Source organism: Strix aluco, chromosome 7 (assembly GCF_031877795.1).
Source record: "Strix aluco isolate bStrAlu1 chromosome 7, bStrAlu1.hap1, whole genome shotgun sequence".
Taxonomy (NCBI): Eukaryota; Metazoa; Chordata; class Aves; order Strigiformes; family Strigidae; genus Strix; species Strix aluco.
This window is the reverse complement of record NC_133937.1, coordinates 188,557-208,867: the sequence shown is the minus strand read 5'-3', so window position 1 is coordinate 208,867 and position 20,311 is coordinate 188,557. Positions and strand designations below refer to the sequence as shown.

The 20,311-nt window shown below is 59.8% G+C and overlaps 4 protein-coding genes across 5 annotated transcripts; 3 read left to right on the top strand and 1 right to left on the bottom strand.

The window, feature by feature from the left end:
* The first annotated feature begins 1,028 nt into the window (after window positions 1-1,028).
* LOC141926118 (lysosomal acid lipase/cholesteryl ester hydrolase-like) lies at window positions 1,029-10,892 on the top strand. Its single transcript, XM_074831374.1, has 10 exons — window positions 1,029-1,133; window positions 2,168-2,285; window positions 4,804-5,002; window positions 6,639-6,748; window positions 7,448-7,593; window positions 8,204-8,350; window positions 8,995-9,066; window positions 9,521-9,586; window positions 9,718-9,947; window positions 10,652-10,892. Exons 1-10 carry the CDS (start codon window positions 1,029-1,031, stop codon window positions 10,890-10,892), a joined length of 1,434 nt encoding a protein of 477 aa, XP_074687475.1.
* Window positions 10,893-12,046: 1,154 nt separating this feature from the next.
* Window positions 12,047-14,895, top strand: PAOX (polyamine oxidase). Its single transcript, XM_074830131.1, has 7 exons — window positions 12,047-12,194; window positions 12,427-12,919; window positions 13,000-13,199; window positions 13,437-13,692; window positions 13,910-14,022; window positions 14,107-14,264; window positions 14,723-14,895. Exons 1-7 carry the CDS (start codon window positions 12,047-12,049, stop codon window positions 14,861-14,863), a joined length of 1,509 nt encoding a protein of 502 aa, XP_074686232.1. The 3' UTR covers window positions 14,864-14,895.
* Window positions 14,896-15,370: 475 nt separating this feature from the next.
* Window positions 15,371-18,282, top strand: MTG1 (mitochondrial ribosome associated GTPase 1). 2 transcript variants are annotated; one of them, XM_074830132.1, is made up of 11 exons: window positions 15,371-15,516; window positions 15,599-15,665; window positions 15,981-16,083; window positions 16,174-16,254; window positions 16,537-16,593; window positions 16,810-16,900; window positions 17,016-17,077; window positions 17,301-17,397; window positions 17,622-17,703; window positions 17,817-17,929; window positions 18,051-18,282. In XM_074830132.1, the coding sequence occupies exons 1-11, from the start codon at window positions 15,387-15,389 to the stop codon at window positions 18,146-18,148; spliced, it is 981 nt and encodes a 326-aa protein (XP_074686233.1). In that variant the 5' UTR covers window positions 15,371-15,386; the 3' UTR covers window positions 18,149-18,282. The 2 variants fall into 2 exon arrangements, with proteins under 2 accessions (XP_074686233.1, XP_074686234.1); XM_074830133.1 differs by having other exon boundaries at window positions 15,386-15,516; window positions 15,599-15,648; window positions 15,918-16,083.
* Window positions 18,283-18,525: 243 nt separating this feature from the next.
* On the bottom strand, window positions 18,526-20,273 carry SPRN (shadow of prion protein). Its single transcript, XM_074830135.1, has 2 exons — window positions 19,931-20,273; window positions 18,526-19,263 (listed from the first exon to the last, which is right to left on the bottom strand). Exon 2 carries the CDS (start codon window positions 19,243-19,245, stop codon window positions 18,838-18,840), a length of 408 nt encoding a protein of 135 aa, XP_074686236.1. The 5' UTR covers window positions 19,246-19,263; window positions 19,931-20,273; the 3' UTR covers window positions 18,526-18,837.
* Window positions 20,274-20,311: the final 38 nt, after the last annotated feature.

Genomic DNA, 20,311 nt, shown 5'->3' with positions numbered 1-20,311 from the left:
CATCGCTTAATTGGAGGACACGTGATGTGGTGCAGCGTGATGCCAACGTAGCAGGGCTCTGACACAACATGTTCTTTTTAACACTGGTGTTGACAGAGCCGCCACCATTCGCACCACCAGCCTGATCAGACACGACAGTGGGTTCTGACTGGTAATGTATTTTCCTCCGCGTAATTCAGATTTGTGTTGGAGCTATCCCCAGGGTGAAAAGCATTGATTGCTTTTTTTATTGGTAACTTGCCTCTTGATAATATCATGAGAGGGGTATTGGGAATATTTCAAAGGGCAGATACATCTCACGGTGTGGGAGACCCATTGGGAGGAGGAAGAAGGGAGGTAGAGAGTAACCATATGGCTGATGAGAAAATTTGCAACTCATGCTACTGGATTGAAGTTAAGCTCTAACTTTTAGGATCCTGGCAAAGCATTAGAAATCGTATATAATATTAACTGTGTATATTGAAAATAGATCTCTGCTCGGCACAGAAGTCTCTAAGGCAATCATAAAAGTTTCTGTTTTTTTCAGGCTACACTTACTTAATAAATAGTCTTCCTATGAGGTTCTACCAGTTGCAGTTCATAGGCTCCCTCTGTTAATAGTGACTTCTGGGTGCAAAATCTAAGCAATAGAGAAACAGCAGAAGTATAGACATAGTTATAGCCCAGACAACCCAAACATGTTCCTTCCATAGCATAAATTCTTACTTTGGATTAATGTCCTCTGTGTGACAACTGGGCTGACCGTATTTTCTGTTGCTTTAGTTCTTGCATTATAAAGCTGTTTCTTTTCATATAAAAATGGTCTTACCTAGTACCAGATCCAGTTTGTACAGAGGAGTATGAAGAGCCTTGCGTGGACTGTAACGGAAGCTGGAATTGGCAATCCCCTCCGCTTCCCCAGCCCAGACCATGATATATAGTCTTCAGATATATAAGGAACTTAACCCATCATAACCAAGTAGAAACAGATATTCATAACAATGAATAATAACAATAATAATAACAACAGTATTTTACACAGATGCAAGATGTGGCTGTTTATTGCAATCCTGTTTTTGATACAAGCACCCACACACTCAGAAGATGCTATGGAGCAGAAAAAATCTATAAATCCTGAAACGTTCCTGAATGTTGTAAGTCAGAACTTTGAACTTCCACTCTGAAAGTTCGTGGACATTTAGCTGGGGGAGAGAGGGATGAAGGGTATGTATGTGGAGAGGGCTCAGGTCACCACGTGCTGGTTTTGTTGAGCAGTGCGATATGACTTTGCCTCCTTACCATCACTAACAAGCCCTGTTTCCTGAAGGAGTTCTCTACCTCCCAGCAGTATTAAGTGCAAGTATCAGCAGGTCAGTTAGAGAAGGGGGTAATCCCAGCCTGGATTTCATCAGGCTCCTTCCTGGAGGGTAGAAAGTTGTTCATGGCTCCCCTCCTTCAGCTGCAGCAAGTTTCTCAGGGCTATGTCCAGGTGAGTCCTGAAAAGCCTCTGAAGGTGGGTTTAGATGGACCCAAGATGTGGGCAATAAAATTGATGAAATTAATCTCTTCTGCCAACCGTGTGACAAAGCGAGCATACAGTGATGTGTAGGCAGGATCACAGCTGGATTTCACCAGACTGAAACTTCCCAATCTGTGGAGTTTTCAGCATAAATAGAGCTCAGGCAGAGCCTCAGGAGCCCTGCAGCAAATCCTATGGGGCTCGTCCTATAGCTCTTCCAGTCAGCCCAGCTCAGCAGGTTCGATATGCCCTGACATCTTATCTGCCCCACACATCAGCTCAGAGCGTGACATGACGTGCTCTGCTGCCATTGTCAACAGTCAGTAAATCCTTTTGGTTTCAATCTTCATTTCTGGAAACATTTCAAACACCTGTGCTGCAGGGGAGCCCTGCTGCCTCCAGCTCCCCTCCTGCTCACAGGCACAAGCCCACAGCTGAGTGTCTCCTCTTCCTTTGGGCATCTCACTGGGGCAAGTGTGGGATTCGGACAGAGCATCCTCTCTCAGAAAGTCCTCATCTGGTCCAGAGACACCCCAGGCAAAGCAATGTCCCAGCTGCCACAGTTTTTCAGTTTTGCAAAGGCATTCCAGGGGATGAGGGATGTGGTCTTCAAGTTAAATGAGCACCTCAGCTACAGAAAGCTTTCCACCTTGGTTTTCCTTTCCGCAGAGCCAAATGATCTGCCACAGAGGGTACCCCAGTGAGGAGTATGAAGCCCTGACTCATGACGGCTACTACATCAGCCTGAACAGAATTCCTCACGGGAGAGAAAATCCTAGGAACAGAGGTATGGCTCTATTTCACAAGGAAGCCAGCAGAAAAAAAAAAAAAAAAACAAACCAAAACTTAACATGGGGATGAATCTTATCAGGCCAGGCAACTATTTACTGTTAAAGCTAAAGTATTTATTGTTGATATGCTGGACCTTGTTCTCACCAACAAGGAGGGGCTGGTTGGGAGTGTGAAGCTCAAGGGCAGCCTTGGCTGCAGTGACCATGAAATGGAGGAGTTCAAGATCTTTAGGACAGCAAGGAGTACGCTCAGCAAGCTCACTACCCTGGACTTCAGGACAGCAGACTTTGGCCTCTTCAGGGATCTGCTTGGCAGAGTAGCATGGGATAAAGCCCTGGAGAGAAAAGGGGCCAAAGAAGGCTGGGTAATATTCAAGGATCACCCCCTCCAAGCTCAGGAGTGATGCATCCCAACAAAAAGGAAGTCAGGTAAGAATGCCAGGAGGCTGCATGGATGAACAAGGAGCTCCTGGACATCTCAAACATAAAAAGGGAGCCTACAGAAGGTAGAAGCAAGGGCAGGTAGCCTAGGAGGAATACAGAGAAATTCTCTGGGCAGCCAGGGGTCAAGTTAGGAAGGCTAAAGCCCTGACAGAATTAAATCTGGCCAGGGACAACAAGGGCAACAAGAAAAAGCTTCTATAGGTATGTTGGTGACAAAAGGAAGACTAGGGAAAATGTGGGCCATCTCCAGAAGGAGACAGGGACCTGGTTACCTGGGACATGGAGAAGGCTGAGGTACTCAATGACTTGCCACAGTCTTCACTGGCAAGTGCTCCAGCCACACCGCCCCAGTCACAGAATGCAAAGGTGGGGACTGGGAAAATGAAGAACCACCCACTGAAGGAGAAGATCATGTCTGAGACCATCTAAGGAAGCTGAAGGTGCACAAGTCCATGGAACCTGATGAAGTGCATCTGTGGGTCCTGAGGGAACTGGCGGATGAAGCGGTTCAGCCACTGTCCGTCATATTTGAGAAGTCGTGGCAGTCCAGCAAAGTTACCGCTGACTGGAAAAGGGGAAATATAACCCACATTTTTAAAAAGGGAAAAAAGGAAGACCCAGGGAACTGCAGGCCAGTCAGTCTCACCTCTGTGCCCAGCAAGGTCATGGAGCAGATCCTCCTGGAAACTCTGCTGGGGCACATGGAAAATAAGGAGGTGATTGGTGACAGCCAACACGGCTTCACTAAGGGCAATTCGTGCCCAATGAATTTGGTGGCCTTCTACAACAGGGTTACAGCACTGGTGGGTAAGGGAAGAGCAACTGACGTCATCTCCTGGACTGGTGCAAAGCACTTGGCACTGTCCCCCATGACATCCCTGTGTCTAGGTTGGAGACATGGATTTGATGGATGGAGCACTCAGTGGAGAAGGAACTGCCAGCAATGTGCGCTCACAGCCCAGAAAGCCAGCCGTGTCCTGGGCTGCATCCAGAGCAGTGTGGGCAACAGGGTGAGGGAGGGGATTCTCCCCCTCTGCTCCGCTTTCATGAGACCCCCCTGCAGTGCTGGGTCCAGCTCTGGAGGCACCAACATCAGAAGGACACGGACCTGCTCGAGCAGGTCCAGAGGAGGCCACAAAGATGCTCAGGGGGCTGGAGCACCCCCCTGTGAGGACAGGCTGAGAGAGTTGGGGGTGTTCAGCTGGAGAAGAGAAGGCTCCAGGGAGACCTTAAGAGCGGCCTCCCAGGACTTAAAGGGGCTACAGGAAAGGGGGGAGGGACTCTTGATCAGGGGGTAGGGATAGGATGAGGGGTAACAGTTTTAAACTGAAAGAGGGTAGATTCAGGTTAGATGTAAGGAAGAAATCCTTCCCTGTGAGGGTGGTGAGACACTGGCACAGGTTGCCAGAGAAGCTGTGGTTGCCCCCTCCCTGGGAGGGTTCAAGGCCAGGTTGGACGGGGCTTTGGGCAACCTGGTCTCGTGGAAGGTGTCCTGGCCTATGGCAGGTGGGTGGAACTGGATGATCTTTAGGGTCCCTTCCAACCCAAACCATTCTGTGATTCCATGAAATCCACAGTACTTCTCCAATTTACAGTCAAGGCTTTATCAGTGAGCATAGGAAAGCGTGTGTGCAGCATAGCAACCACCTTTCATATCAAGCAGAGACTTGGTTTTAAGGCTCAGAGGGTGCAGGCATATCTTAAAAGAGGTCCTCATTTAATTTTTTTCCCGTAAATCTGTGACTTTGGGGTTTGAACAATCTCAGGGATGAGCCTGTACATCTGAGCTTTCACACGGTTGTTGTCAGTTGCCATGGTACTGAGCTTGTGGGGATGAGCACCTGGGGTCTGAAAGGGTTAGGAGGGACATCTGCAGCTCTCCAGCCTAAAACAATGAGGGCAACCACCACAAGACAACTACAGCAAGGATTTCATCACCAGGAAACATCATTAAAATGCACATTTTACGTCCTCTGGCAGTGCAAGAAAGAGGATTTATTGGCCTGGATTTGGGATGAGTAAGTAGAGAAATTCTGGTTCAATGAAATGTGCTGTTTCTTTCACATCCAGGGGTCAAGCCAGTCGTGTTTCTCCAGCATGGATTCCTTGGAGAAGGCAGTCAATGGGTGGAAAATCTGGCTAACAACAGCCTTGCCTTCATACTAGCAGACTCTGGCTATGACGTCTGGCTGGGAAACAGCCGAGGGACAAGCTGGTCCCGGAAACACCAGAACCTTTCAGCTGACCAGGTTGAATTCTGGGATTTCAGGTGGGCTGGAGCAGATTACAAAAGCACGGCAAACTTCTCTGCCTGTCACTAACCTCTAGGCAGAGGTGGGTGCCTCCAAGCAGGCAAGTCAGAGCACCTAATCCCTGAGTATGGCCTCCCCCAGACCTCCTGGTGATGTGCCTGGGGAGGGTGCAGGCACCTGTGCAGACCTGTCTGCTGACATGGTGCAAACACCTCCCTGCAGCTGCCTGGCCCTGCCGAGAGCTCAGGGCATTGCTGCCTGTGTGGGGACACCCATCCTGTAGAGACAGCAGCCCTACCTTGGGGCTTCCGCAGGGGCCTCCCCAGCCAAGCCCCCCAGCAAGGCGTCCACAAGCGTCATTGCCACCTCCCCTTCTTTTAGATGTTGTCCACAGAAACCTTGCCCCCAAGAATGGCTTTTTAAGCTGCTACTGCCTCTCCAGAGCTGATCTTCAGAGAAGTTCTGGATTTCCCAAGCTCATAAACATGCTTCCAGCAAGAAAATCCTAATAAAGTAGGTCTGTGTTTCACCATATCACACTAAAAGGTACATGAGCAGGAACTGGTGTTCATTCTGTTGTGGTTTGAGCCCAGAGGGCAACTGAGTACCACGCAGCTGCTCACCCTTCCCCCTGAGGAATGGGAAGGAGAAAATAAAGCAAAAGGCTCCGGAATCAAGATAAGGACAGGGAGGAATGACTCAACCATTATGGTCACTGGGCAAAAGAAACAGACAGACTCATTAGGGGAAGGAAAAGAACATCACTTTAATTCAAACACTAACAACAACGCTACTTAACAGACAGAGCAGGACAGTGAGAAGCATTACCACATCTTAAAAACACCTTCCCCCCACTCCTCTCTTCTTCCCAGGCTCAGGTTCGCTCCTGATTTCTCTCCCTCCTCACCCCCAGCAGTGCAGAAGGCAGGGAATTGGAAATGTGGTCAGTCCTGCCACTTCTTCCTCCTCAGGGAAGGACTCCTCACACTCCTCCCCTGCTCCAGTGTGGAGTCCCTCTCACAGAAGACAGTTCTGCACAAACTTTCTCCAATGTGAGCCCTTCCCACAGGCCACAGTTGTTCTGAGCTGCTCCAGCATGGGTCCCCTCCCACATGTTGTTGTCCTCCCAGTGCTGAACTACAACAGCAGGGCCTTCTTCCCAGAGTCCCGAACTTCTTCGGCTACAGCCCCTGCTCCGGCGTGGGGTCCTCCACGGGCTGCAGGAGGGCATCTGCTCCACTGGTGACTCCATGGTGGCAGGAGGTGGCCCTGCCCTCTCACCACTGGCACTTGCGCACCTCCCCCTGCTCCTCCTTCCTTCCACTGACCTCAGTGTTTGCAGAGGTGTCCTCACAACTTCAACTCCTCCTCCCAGGTTCCCCTTCTTAAATACGTCATCACAGAGACACAGCCACCATCGTTAATTGGCCTGGCCTTGGGCAGAGGTCAGACTTGGAGCCGGGGGAGCTTTGAGAAGCCTCCCACAGGGGCCACAGCTGTAGGCTCTCCGAGCTCATAGGAATTTTCTCCTGGAAAATCAGTCACATATGTTAAGCCCTTCAGTACACAAGCAATGCAAGACAGCCAAAATTCACAGGTAAGTTTGCTCTCCTGGTGTTACCTTATAACTAACGCACCACTCCTGTGTTGCAGCTTTCATGAAATGGCAATGTACGACCTCCCAGCTATGATCAACTTTGTTCTGCAGAAGACTGGGCAGAAGCAAATATATTACGTTGGCTACTCCCAGGGCTGCACGATCGGTGCGTTAGAAGGGGTTGCCTGGACCGTCTTGAAAATGTTCATTTTGGTGTTTGTAAGCAGAAAGCAGAGAGGTCCTGTCTTTGTGGGCTGCCAAGCAGGCAGGCTAGGTGGAAGGTGTCTTGCAGTGAGAAGTCCCACACAGCCATGGTTTTCATACAAGACATCTGGGAGGCCCAGCGTGCTCTTAGGGTAGTAAGAAAGCTCCTGGTGACCTCTCTAAGCTCCCTGCTGCAACTATAATTCATCCTAGACAACTGAATTGCACTGTTCCACATCAAAACCAAAGGCGTTCTGCATGGACGTCACAGCTTCTGCTTTCTGATGAAATGCATGGTGCTTCTTTTCACCAGCTGGGCCATCAGGGGTATGAGATAACCTGTGACAATGACACCTTTTAGCAGCGGTTGATGGAAGATGACAGTACTGTTCCCTTCACCTGGTGAATGGGGCAGGACTTCCCATCAGTGGTAGTTGTTGAAGTGCCTCATCAGCCACTTCTAACAATAGGAATAAAGGTGTTGCCTCCATTTGGAAATCTCTAGCACTAATGTGAAGCAGAAAGGTGGCAAGAGATCCCAGATTTCTAGTGGGAGATAATGCCAGCTAAACAGATCTGGGCAATGGGTCCAAGAGAACCCTCGGATTAAGCACCTGAAGAAAGTTAGACCAAGTCTCAGGTTGTTTTTCTGTTTTCTCAGCGTTCATTGCGTTTTCATCCATGCCAGAACTGGCTCAGAAAATCAAAATGTTTTTTGCCCTGGCTCCAGCAGTTACAATGAAGCACACCAGAAGTCCCATCATGAAAATGTCCTTCCTTCTGGATAGGCAATTCAAGATGCTCCAGGTAGGGCATTAGTCCATGCTTTCCCCCCCTGAACACACTGGTGCTAGAAAAGGGATTGTGCCCAGATGCAGTCCCCAGGGCTATCCAACACGGCAGAAAACAGTTAATTCCTGCTGATTTATAAGCACAGATAAGATTCAGGTGCAGGTGCAGTCCTGCATGGTCACTTTGTTGAGTGCATGCCTGCCTTCCACCTGTAGGATCTTCAGGTGTTGAAACTGGTCTTTCTATAGGGGTGCTTATTGAATGCCCAGACAGACCACCTGGAAAAGAGCAGCTTTACTGTGTTGATTTTAATGACAGTGAAAAACGAATCTAATGCTTGGGGGAGGTGGGGGGAAAGAGGAGAGTCCCGAATACTGACTTCCCTGGTGTGCATTCAACCAGCATCACCTCCTGCAATGAGCTGTACACATCTTCGCAAGGCAGGAGGGCAAAGGATAAGTGGGTTTGACTCCTGCAGGTACTGGGTGCCACCCATCCCCTCACTGCCCAGCTGGTGGGACAGCTCACAGGGACACTGGCCGGCGGCAGGTCAGGGGAGGCAGTCCAAGGGCTAGGCTGCAGGAAGGGAAATGCCAAAACACAACCCTGCCCTTTGTTTCTGCAGCTCCTGCTCGGCAGAACGGATGCCTTGCTGCGGATGAGGAAGCTGTGGAGGTTTCTCCCCAAGCTGTGCAGGCACCCGCTGCTGCACAAGCCCTGTGCCAACCTCCTCTTTCTGCTGGGCGGCTACAACGAGAAGAACCTCAACATGGTGGGTGCACTGCTTGGGAGCCCCCGGCAGCGCCCACTGGCTCTGCTGACCCCCCTGCCTGCTGCCTGCCCCCTCCCTGCCAAACAGCACGCCCAGCCTGTTACAGCCGCTCGCCCCCGGCGCTCATGGGCAAGCAAATGCTGCAAGGGCAATGCATGTCCTTCTGCCAGATCCCTCCCTCGCTGCTTCTCTTTCCCAGATAGGAGAGGCTCTGCTGGGTGAATGCCAGTGGCCAGGTGGCACTTGACAGCATCTCCAAGTTAGGGCTGCCTGTCACCAAGACCGGCTGTACCTCCCACCAGCACCCCTGGGGCACAGCCCCTGCTCCTACCCACCTTACATCAGGTCTGCTGAAACAGCATCTGGATGACCACGGGTAGTCACCAAGGTCTTGAGCACAGTCCCCTGAGCCCAGATGAGGTATCTCCGGGAGCTAGGGGTACCTCATCCTTCATCACCATTTTACTCCTGGAGCTGTCTCAGAGCAATTGATATTTAATGAAAATTATATTCCTGAACCTGACCCAACTCTCTAGGCAGGGTGACTCAGCAGTGGCCAGTTTGGGAAATGCATCATCTGGCAACTGCTGTCCACGCTCCTGTCCACTGAAAAGCAGTGATAGTTTGAATACGGTTCCTTGCAGACACAGCTGGATGTGTACACATCCCACTATCCGGATGGGACGTCTGTCAAAAACGTGATACACTGGGCTCAGGTAGGTTCCCTGAAATGCAGATGCTTCACCCCTGGGATGGTCCCTTCACTGAGAGTCTCTGTACTCTGAGCCTGAAGTGTCATGAGAAGGTAAGGATGATCAGGTTGTTGAAGGAAAACTCGCCAACGTGAAGTCCTCCAGCAGCGTCCTACGCACACAGCTGGTCATGAGCAGGTTTTCAAAGGCACAAGCGTTGCACCGGGGCTGCCAAGGAGTTGTTGCATGCAACACTTGGCTTGTCAACCCATAGCTAGGGCAGTCATGGAGCTGGAGGTCAAAGCATCTCCCTGTTTAAAAACATGGAAAGTCTGGCTTTTCAGGGATGCCACCTTCCCCTGCAATGTCCCGTGTGAGCATCCTCTCGTGATGTGGTCCCTCGAGGAGGCCAGGAGATACTGGACCCACGCAGCGGTGCTCACTGCCCTCCCACTGCAGATCTATCCTCTCCTCCTAGGTGCTGAAATCAGGAGAGTTCAAAGCCTTCGACTATGGCAGCAAAAACCCAGCTGTGTACCACCAGGTAGGAGGCTGCAGCAGCAATGCTGGTGGCTGGAGACTCCAGGGGACTGTCCTGGGTGGTGCAGGGATGGGCTGGCTCAAGGGGGTTGAACACGATGGCGGTTTCTCAGTGGTCCCCCTGTGTCCCTCCAGGACACACCTCCCTCCTACCGGCTGGACGAGATGCCCGTGCCCACCGCAGTGTGGTCAGGGGGGGAGGACTGGGTGGCTGACTGGAGAGATGTCCGCCTGCTGCTGCCCCGCATCGCCCATCTCGTCACCTACGTCCACATCTCTGACTGGAACCACTGGGACTTCATCTGGGGCTTGGATGCCCCCAGGCGCCTCTACAGCAGCATCCTGGAGATGATGGAGGGGTCCTGGTAGAGCGGTGACTCCCCAGGGAGATGCCAGTGGCCTGGCCCCTCTCCCTTGACCAGGACAGCCCAAGGAGATGGTGGGACATCCCCTGCTGTCCCCTCCTTCCTGCTGGCCTGACACACTTGTGGTGATGGTGCTTCCCATGCATCCCTTGGTCGTCGGGGTTTGTCTTCCTCGCTTGAGAGCTCCTCAAGGACTGGTGGCACTGTGCAGGCAGGGCAGTGCTGGGGTCAACTGAGGCATTGGAGCAGGCAGGAGCCACCGGCCAGGCAGCTGTGCTGGAAGGGCCCCAGGGTGATGGTGGAGCTGCATCCTGGCCTGCACAAGAGGGACGTGGGGACCCTGCTGTGACCCCACGGTGACTGCCCAGCGGGTCAGGACTTAGAGCACCTGACCCATGAGGAGATGGGAGGGAGATGGTCTTCTTGGGTCTGGCTGTGGGGAGGCTGGGGAGTCTGAGATCAGCCCCCGACCGCAGCACAGGCAGGGATGGAGGGGGTGAATGAGGCCAAACCCTTCTCGGTAGCAACAGGCAATGCAATGAGGTGTCCCAGCCCTGGACCTCAGCCCAGGGGGTTTCAGGTTAGATGTGGGGAACCCTTCTTCCCGCAGACAGCTTCCCAGAGAGGCGGAGGGTCTCCGTTCAGAGAGGGTTCAGGGCTCAGCTGGGCCAAGCCAGGGGCTTGCCTGAATCATTTGGTCCCAGGGCCAACACGCCAGGAATGCCCATCCTCCATTCCTGGGAGCTGGTGGCTTCAAATGCCCCGGGGCTGGGTCACAGGGCCACCATCCCCCCCCCAAGCTGCTACCAGGCTGGTGTCCCATGGTGGTGCGCAACCCCCGCTGTGGGGTCCCACCCTGCTGCTTGCTGGAAAACTGCAGAGGGGGAAAATCCCTCCAAAATAAATGCTCAAAGGGGATTTCAGGAGCCCACGCCGCAGCTCTGACACCCTCGGCTCTTCCTTGCACGTAAATATTTTCTGGGGGGCTGCCTGTACCTGGGCCCAGCAGGGACAAATGCCAGTTGCCCGCAGTGGTGGGGTGACCTCAGCGGCTTGCTGCTCGGCAGGGTGGCATGGCGGGTCCTGCCTGGGGGTCCCAGCTGGTAGCCCCGTGGTAGCCATGCCCCACCACCGCTGGGGTGGGCGGGAGGCAGGGACATCCCTCGGACAGTGCTGGGCAGGAATGATCACAGAATCCCAGAACCATCTCGGTTGGAAAAGCCCTTGAAGCTCCTCCAGTCCAACCAAGAACCTCACACGGACCGTCCCCAACTCCACCAGATCCCTCAGCGCTGGGTCAACCCGACTCTTCAACCACTCCAGGGATGGGGACTCCCCCCCTGCCCTGGGCAGCCCATTCCAACGCCCAACAACCCCTTCTGCAAAGAAATCCTTCCTAAGAGCCAGTCTGACCCTGCCCTGGCGCAGCTTGAGGCCATTCCCTCTTGGCCTGGCGCTGGTTCCTTGGCTCAAGAGGCTCATCCCCCCTCTCTGCACCCTCCTTTCAGGTAGTTGTAGAGGGCCATGAGGTCTCCCCTCAGCCTCCTCTTCTCCACACTAAACCCCCCCAGTTCCCTCAGCCGCTCCCCATCAGACCTGTGCTCCAGACCCTGCACCAGCTCCGTTGCCCTTCTCTGGACACGCTCGAGTCATTCAATGGCCTTTTTGGAGTGAGGGGCCCAAAACTGAACCCACTCATCGAGGGGCGACCTCACCAGTGCCGAGCCCAGGGGTAAGATCCCTTCCTGGCAAAGAACCACCGGACACCCTCAGGGACGGAGAGTTTTATTCCTGCCCACGACGCCTCGGAAGCGAGGGGCAGGCGGGAGCTCTGGGCTCCTCCTGCGCCCCGCCGGGCCAGGCAGCCCCGCCCCGGGGAGCCGCTGGTGCGGGCCGGGGAGAGGAGGAGGAGGGCGGCGAGGCGGTCCCCGGGCTGTCCCCGTCCCAGGAAGGGTCCCCTCTCCCAAACAGCCTCCTCCCGCCCCTCCACCTGCAGAGCCGGCGGGTTTTCGGTCCCTGACCCCCCGAGGAAACACCCCCCCGCGGCAGTCCCCGCCCCGGCGCCCTCCCGAGGCCCCGGCGGAGGGCCGGGCGAGGCCATGGAGCGCGGCGGCGGGCGGCGGGTGGTGGCGGTGGGCGCGGGGCTGGCGGGGCTGGCGGCGGCGCAGCGGCTCCGCGGTCACGGCTCCCTCCGCCTGCTGGAGGCGGCGGCCTGCGCCGGGGGCCGCGTCCGCACTCGCCCCTTCGGTACGGGACGGGGCACGGCGGGGGGGCCGGGGCCGGCCCAGGGAGCGCGGCGGGGCCGGGGAGGCTGTACGGCGGCGGGAGCTGCGCCTGAACGGGGGTGGCACGGGGGGGACCGGCAGGGGGGGTCCGCTGGCTTCAGCTGTTTTGGGGGGCACACAGGGTTGGGGGTCCTGCCACGCGTCTGCCTCAGGGTGACAGCCCCCCCCACCCCTTGCTCCCTCTCTCCCCACAGCGACGGGGCTGGCGGAGATGGGGGCGCACTGGATCCACGGCCCCTCGCCAGGGAACCCCATCTTCTGCCTGGCCACCAGCTACGGCCTGCTGGGCCCGGAGGCTGCCCGCGAGGAGAACCAGCAGGCCGAGGCGGGGGGCCACCCCCCGCTGGCCTCCATCACCTACAGCAGCTCCGGGAGGGTGCTGAGTCCCCAGGTGGTGAGCGAAGCCCGCGACCTCTTCAACACCCTCCTGGCCTCTGCCCGTGCTTTTCAGGGGGCTGAGGAGCCACCGGCGCCCAGCGTGGGACAGTACTTGCGGGCAGAGATTGCCCAGAGGGTCCCCACTCAGGCAGGGGGTGAGGAGGACGCGTGGCGGCTGCGGCTGGCCATCCTCGCTGCCTGCCTCAAGCTGGAGTGTTGCATCAGCGGGACCCACAGCATGGACTTGGTGGCCCTGGAGCCCTTTGGGGAGTACGTCTCCCTGCCCGGCCTGGACTGCACCTTCCCGGGGTAAGCGCAGGGCTCTGGAGGGGGACGGGGAAGAGCGTTTTGGGGAGGCCCCCTGTCCCCAGCAGCACCTCCTCCCACAGCGGCTACAGCAGCTTGCCTGATCGCATGGTCTCAGCTCTGCCGGAGGGCATCCTCCTGCTCAGCAAGGCCGTGAGGACCATCCAGTGGAGAGGGTCCTTCTGTGAGGAAGGGGATGAGATCAGGGACTTCCCTGTCCGGGTGGAGTGTGAGGACGGAGACACCTTCCTCGCCGACCACGTCATCGTCACCGTCCCGCTGGGTGAGGACACCAACCCCTTTCCTTGCCCTACCTGTCCCCTCCAACCAGCTGCTATGGTTGGAGACGGGCAGATGGAGGGCAGGGACTTGCCCAAACCCCTTCGCAGCCTCTCCTCTTGCAGCGGGGCTCTCTCCCGCAGTGGGAGAGGGGAGGCTGGGAAGGCAGAGTATCTCAGCCCCCGTGTAGGAGCCTGGTGAATAGAGCTGCCCCATCTTCTGCCCGATCCTCTGCCTGCAGGTTTCCTCAAGGAACACCACCAGAACTTCTTCCAGCCTCCCCTGCCCAAGCGGAAAGCAGAGGCCATTTGCCGCCTGGGTTTCGGCACCAACAACAAGATCTTCCTGGAGTTTGAGAAGCCTTTCTGGGAACCCCAGCAGCAGCTCCTCGAAGTGGTGTGGGAGGACGAGTCACCCCTCGAGGAGCCCAGCGCTGACCTGGAGGCCAACTGGTTCAAGAAGCTCATTGGCTTCGTGGTCCTCCAGCCACCGGAGCAGTATGTGACGGGAGGATCAGCAAAGGGGCATCGTGGCTGGGGGGGGCTCAGGCATCTTCCGGGCAGTGTGAAGGAGCATCTCGGTCCCGTCTGGAGCTTCAAAACCTTCCCTGGGTCACTGGTGGCCCGTGAGGCAGCGGTGCTCCCAGGGCAGGGAGGGCACGGTGAGCAGCGGGAGGGCAGCAGGCAGCTCTCAAGCCCCATCTTCCCTCCCCAGGCACGGGCACGTCCTCTGCGGCTTCATCGCAGGGAAGGAGTCGGAGTACATGGAGACCCTGAGTGACGCAGAGGTGCTCAGCACCATGACGCGCGTTCTCCGCACACTGACAGGTACCGCCCTCGTCACCCCAAACCCTCCCCCCAGGGAAACACATACCCGGATTTCTGGATCCCACCCAAAATCCATGCCTGCAGGGAACCCGTGCCTGCCCGCTCCCAGGAGCGTGCTGAGGTCCCAGTGGCACAGCGCTCCCTACACCCGGGGCTCCTACAGCTACGTGGCCGTCGGCAGTTCAGGGGATGACATTGATGTGCTGGCTCAGCCCCTGCCCGAGGAGCCAGAGGACCCCAGGGTAATTACTTTTGGCCCAGGGGATGCAGTAGCTGTGGGGGGAGTGGGACCCCCTAGGAACGGGGACTGACGGACAGGGGTGGGAACAGGACACAAGCCTTGAGGAGCACAGGGAGGTGGCATACCCCACTCCCACTTCACTCAGGGGTCACCGATACTCAGGTCACCAACCAACCCCCCCCTGACTGAGCTTGGCAGTGGTGGGGGAAAACACATTTCCAGAAAATCTGGGGACACATAACTCCTCCCAACCACTTTCCAGCATCCTCACGGCAGGGGGTGGGTCTCTAAGGAAGGGAAGGTGCCCGCCCCTCGCTCTCTCCCTGGCTGCAGAGTGGGTCATGCATCCGTGGGGTGTCAAAGGGCAGGGAGATGAGGCTGGTTTAGTACGACCCAGTGTCCCCGCTGGGCTGGGGGAGGTGGCAGGCCCCCGGTGCTCACCTCCCGCCTCGCCACCAGCCTCTGCAGCTCCTCTTCGCCGGCGAGGCCACCCACCGCACCTTCTACTCCACCACCCACGGGGCCCTGCTGTCGGGCTGGCGAGAGGCTGAGCGGCTCAACCAGCTCTTCGAGGCACCCAGCCCCGCTCCTCGGCTCTGAGGCGGGAAAATAAAGCCCGTGCTTCGCTGCCGGACAGCCTCATTTATTGGGAGACCTCCCCGGCAGAGGGACACGGAGGCTTCTGTCTCTCCGGGGGGATGCATGCGGCTCCTCGGCTCGGGTCTGGTGACGAAAAGGGGCTGCGGCGTTAGTACCAGTTGGTGCTGGAGATCAGGAAGCGGGTGTCGTCCAGCGGGGCCTGCGTCGGGCCTGGCTCCGGGGTGGGCTGAGGGGCTGGGGGCGGTGGGGGCGCGGGTTGGGGAGCAGGCCCCGCGGCACGGGGCGTGCCGGGTCCGGCGGGGGACACTCCGTGTCCGCCGCCGGACCCGGCACCCCCCATGCCTCCAGGCCGCACCGTCGGGCCCCCTGTAGGCCCCACAGGCCCCGTAGGCCGCGGCGCCGCCATCTTGCCCGCTGAGAGGAAGGCCCCGCCTGCCGCCGGCTCGCGCGCGACCTGCGCCATGATCCCCGCGCGTCGCGCCGGGTGTGACGCAGCGGGAGGGGCGGTGCCGCCGCCGCCATCATGCGCGGGTGGGCGGGAGCGCTGCGGGCAGCCGTGACCGGGCCCGGGCCGGTGTGTGGCGGGTTCCGGGAGCGCTTTGATTTTGGCGGCCGTGATGTGGTCTCCTGGTTCCCAGGGCATATGGCGAAAGGTGAGGGGTGGGAGCTGACGCGCACACACGCATCCGCCCTCCCGGCTGCTGCTGCCGCCGCTCACCCAGCGCTGTGTTGCAGGCCTGCGGCAGATGCGGTCCTCCCTGCGGCGCGCCGACTGCCTCATCGAGGTGCACGACGCTCGCATATCCTCCGGCACGGCTCTTCATCCCTCCCGGGGCAGCAGGAGCCGGGACCCCGTGCCCTGCACCGGTCTCGTCCCCCCCCTTCGTCCCCGTGTGCCTCAGTCTACCTCCAGGCCGCCCCCTTGTCCCGCTCCCGTGCCGCTTGTCCCGCTCCCGTGCCGCTTGTCCCGCTCCCGTGCCCCTTGTCCCCCTCCCGTGCCCCTCTCCAGCTCTGCACCAGCCCCATCAACTCTTTCCCCCGCCCTCCCTCCCAGCCCGTCCCTCCGGTACCTGTTCCCACACCAGCGCACAGTCACTCTCCTTAGTGGCACTCACATCCCGCTGTCCGGCCGCAATCCCATGCTGCAGGAGGCACTGGGCATCCGCCCACACATCCTGGTGCTGAACAAGATGGACCTGGCAGATCCCCACCGGCAGCCGGTGAGCGCTGGGGCAGGGCTGGCTGGCTGGCTGGGGGTCCCCAAGTCACTGCAGGCAGGTACCATCAATGCCTGTGCCTGTCCTCTTCAGGCCATCCTGGAGCAGCTGAAGCAGCAGGGATGCTCACATGTTGTCTTCACTGACTGCCAGCATGATGGCAACGTCAAGAAGGTAATGGGCCAGTAGCCCTTTGCCCAGCCCTGCTCCTCACTGCTGGCAGCTAGGGGCCGTGCACCACTCTCCAAGCCCCATGGAGAGCTGCAATGCTCTGCTGTGAGGAGGTCCCGCTGGCTGGTCTGCACTGATCTTCATCCCCAGTTTACCCGAGGCACCCCATCCTCTGCTTGGCCTCCATTTTGTGCATCCTCCTGACACAGTGTCCTCCGAGCAAGTGGCTGCTGCCAGCCTGGGCACGGAGCTGTGGTTACAGCCCTTCTCCGTGTTTCTCTGCAGATCGTTCCCCTGGTTGCCAAGCTGGTGAGCAACAGCCCACGGTACCACAGGGCTGAGGTGAGACGCGGCAGCAAGGCTGCCGGTGTGTGCGCAGGGAGTCAGGGTGGCTGTCTGCAGGTCACCTCCCCCTTGAGCTGGAGGGACAAGGCTGCTCTCACGCGTGCCATAAGCACTGGCAAACGCCGGGTTGTTTCGCTGTTGCGGCTGCCTGTGGCTCCTGGGGTGGGTGGCCCATAACTGGCTGCTCCCTGCCTGGGTCCTCCTCACTTCCAGAACACCGAGTACAGCATCCTAGTGATCGGCGTGCCCAACGTGGGCAAGTCCTCGCTCATCAACTCCCTGCGGAGGCTGCATCTCAAGAAGGGTATTTCTCAAGAAGAGCTCCTGGGCTCAGGGAGGAGCTGCTGGTGCAGCCGTGGAGTGGGCGGCAGGGCAGAGTGTCGCTTGCTTCCCTGACTGTGTCTCTCCTTTTCCCGAAGGGAAAGCCACCGCAGTTGGTGGCGAGCCAGGCATCACCAAGGCAGTGCTGACCAGAATCCAGGTACCGTCCCCACGATGCAGCCAGCTGGGTGGGTGCTTGCTTCTGCCTCCCCACATCCTCTCACAGGAGTTCTGGAAAGCCTCGAGGCACGCAGAGCTGATCTCAAAGGGTTGCTCGAGTCCCCTTTCCAGCAAGGCCTTAACCAAAGAGTTCAATGCCTTGCTTGTTAGCTGTGTCAGAGTCTGCGGTGCTAATTACTAAGCCCTGCCTCCCCCTGTCCCAGGTCAGCGAGAAGCCCCTGATGTACCTGGTGGACACACCTGGCTTGCTGCCCCCGAGGCTGGGGGACGTGGAGATGGGCATGAAGCTGGCGCTGTGCGGTGAGGTGGAGGCTGTGGCTGGGGGGGGTACTCCCCAAATGTGGCTTCAAGCCCCTGCTGGGGGTGGTACCTAAGGCTGGGGTGGGAGTCTGCTGTTCACAGCCCCCTCCCCCAGGCCAGTGCGTGCTGTCTGGGTGCCCACGGGTGACACGTGGACAGCAGGAGGGGTGGCCCGGGCTCTGAGCAGGGCTGGGGAGAGCTAGGGCTTGACCCTTTTTTCCCAGGAGCCATCCGTGACCACCTGGTGGGGGAGGACATCATGGCTGACTACCTCCTGTACACCCTGAACAAGTGGCAGCAGTTTGGGTGAGCTGGCGGGGGAACCAGGGAGGGGGGTGAAGAAGGTGCCCCCAGGGAATTGGGGTTGGGGGGTGGGGGGGAAGCAATGCCGGCGGGGTGTGAGCCGCCTCCTTCGGCAGGTACACACAGCGCTACGGGCTGGCTGCACCCTGCGATGACATCGAGCCCGTGCTGAAGCAGGTGGCCCTCACCCTGGGCAGGACGCAGAAGGTGAAGGTGCTGACGGGCACAGGTGAGTGCTTGGGGGGGGTGGAATCTGCTGATTGGGGTGCAGGGACCAGGCTTTTGGGGGTCCCAGGGCGGCTCCAGGCTGCGCTGACACCTTCTTCCACACCCACCACCCCTATCTCCAGGGAACGTCAACGTGACGATGCTCGACTACCCAGCCGCTGCCTGCAAGTTCCTGCGGGATTTCCGGGCGGGACGCCTGGGCAGGGTGACGCTGGACTGACACCTGTCCCCCAGGGGAGAGGCACTGCCTGCAGCTGTGCGGGCAGGGGACACCCCAGTGCCCCACGGGGCTGGGGCCACCTCGGCACAGAGCTCTGGTGTGTGATTAAAGTGGCTGTGCCAGGGCGGCCACCAGTTTCGGACCCTGGGCTGCTGCGAGGGGCTGGGAGTTACAGGATGGCGTGGCAGGGGGTGAGGCTGCACCGTGGTGGCTGCGCCGTGGTTTCGCCACGCAGGGTGACATGCTCCGCAGGGAGCCGTTTCCTCGCTGCAGACTTGGGCCTCTCTGGGCCCTTCATCCCGAAATAAAACCTCCATGGGGGCAGGGTGCCAGGGCGGTGGCCACCCCAGGGTCCCCGTCCTGCATCCAGCCACACCTGCTTTCTGCCCAGCTTTATTGCCACCTCCTCGTCCTCCAAACGCTGCGAGACCCCCGTACAGAGGCGCGGCACGAACGGGGCACCTGGGCCGGCGGGGTTTGGCACGGGGTGGGGGGGAAGGGAGCGGAGGGGCTTCCCGTGGGGTCCTGCCCCAGCGGCGGCAGGTAACGGGGTGAGGCCGGACGCTGGATGGGCGCAGCCCTGGGGGGCCACTGCTAGCCCAGGGGGGTGGGCTGAGCCCCGGGGCGGGGGCGGCTGGTCCTCGCGGCACCAGTAGCTGCACCAGGCACAGGCTGGTCCCCTGAAACCATCAGCGGCGGAGGATGGCGGCCAAGGGGCAGAGCCAGGAGGCAGCCCAGCCCGGCGGTGGGTCCCGGGCAGGCGCGGCGGAGGTCCAGGCGGCTGCCGTCCAGTTGCCATCGCGGTACTCGACGCCGTCTCCCGCTTCCAGCCCGCTGGCCAGCCGGGGCTGGCGCAGGGCGGCCCCCGCCGCCACGCCAGCTGCTGCTCCCGCAGCCGCCGCCCCCGCCACCCGCAGGGCCGCCCCGGCCGAGCCGTAGCGGGGTGCTGCCGCCTTCACCCGGCTGCGGGTGGCCCCCCGGGCCCCACCGCGGGCGGCCCCCCGGGCCCCGCCGCGCCCGCCCTTGCCGGCTGCTGTGTCGCAGAAGGCGGCAGCCAGCAGCATCAGCGCCCAGCACGCCGCCGCGCTCCGCCGCATCCCGCCGCTGGGCCGCACCTGGGCACAAGGAGAGCCCCCAGGCGCTCAGGCACGGCCCGCAGGCACACGCGCGTGTGGATGGGGCGTAGCCTCGCACGCCTGCGTGCAGCCACGGGCACACGCAGGAAGCGCGGGCGGGACCGTGCATGCGGGCAGCATGCGTGTGTTTGGGGCATGTGTGCGTTGCTCATGCACGCGTGTCGAGTCACACGTGTGACAGCCCGTGGGTTGCATAAACACGGCCTCCCCCCCCCCCCCGCCAGTGTGCTCTTGCACGTGCCTGCGCGCCTGGCGACACGCATCAACACGCGCCTGCGCGGGCGGTGCTTGCACACCCCTGCGTGAGCCGCGTGCGCCCGTGTGCTCCCGCACGTGCCCCTCAGCCCGCCCGTGCACAGCTCACACGCGTGCACGGGCACCCGTGCAAGGCTCGCGGGCACACTTGCACGCGCCCCGCCGGGGAGGACGCAGCCGCCCGTGGTGCGCGCGCGCGCTTGCACGCTGCTCACGCGCGTCCCTCGGGCATGGCTGTGCACACGCGCGTGTTGCACGCCACCCTCCCCCCCCCCCGCCCCCGTGGCAGCACGCACGCGTGCCCGCGCACGGCCGCGGGGCACATTCCCAGGCCCCCCCGCACACGAACACACGCGCACCGCCCCCCCCCCGAACCGCCCGCGGGGCTCACCGGGCCCGGGGCTGCCGCCGCGCTCGCTCCGCTCCGCTCCTCCCCGGCCGCGCTCCCGCCGCCGCGCTCCCGCCGCCGGCAGTCTCCCCCTCCCTGGACTCCACGCGCGGGGCCGCGCGGCGGCGGCGGCGGGGAGGAGGGGGGGAGCGGGACGGCGCCGGGGGGGCCGCCCGTGGCGATGCGCGCAGCTGCGGGAGGCGGCGGGGGAGCGCGCACACCCCCCACCCCCGTCCCCCGCCGTCCCGCCCCACGGCGCCCCTGAGCTCCTCTCAGCCCGTCCCCGCCCGCTCCGCTCGTGTCCCGCCGCGCGGGGGGCCCTCGCCCGCGGCCTCCGCCCACGGGCCGGGCGCGGGGGGACCCACGGCGGCGCCCGCGGGAGCG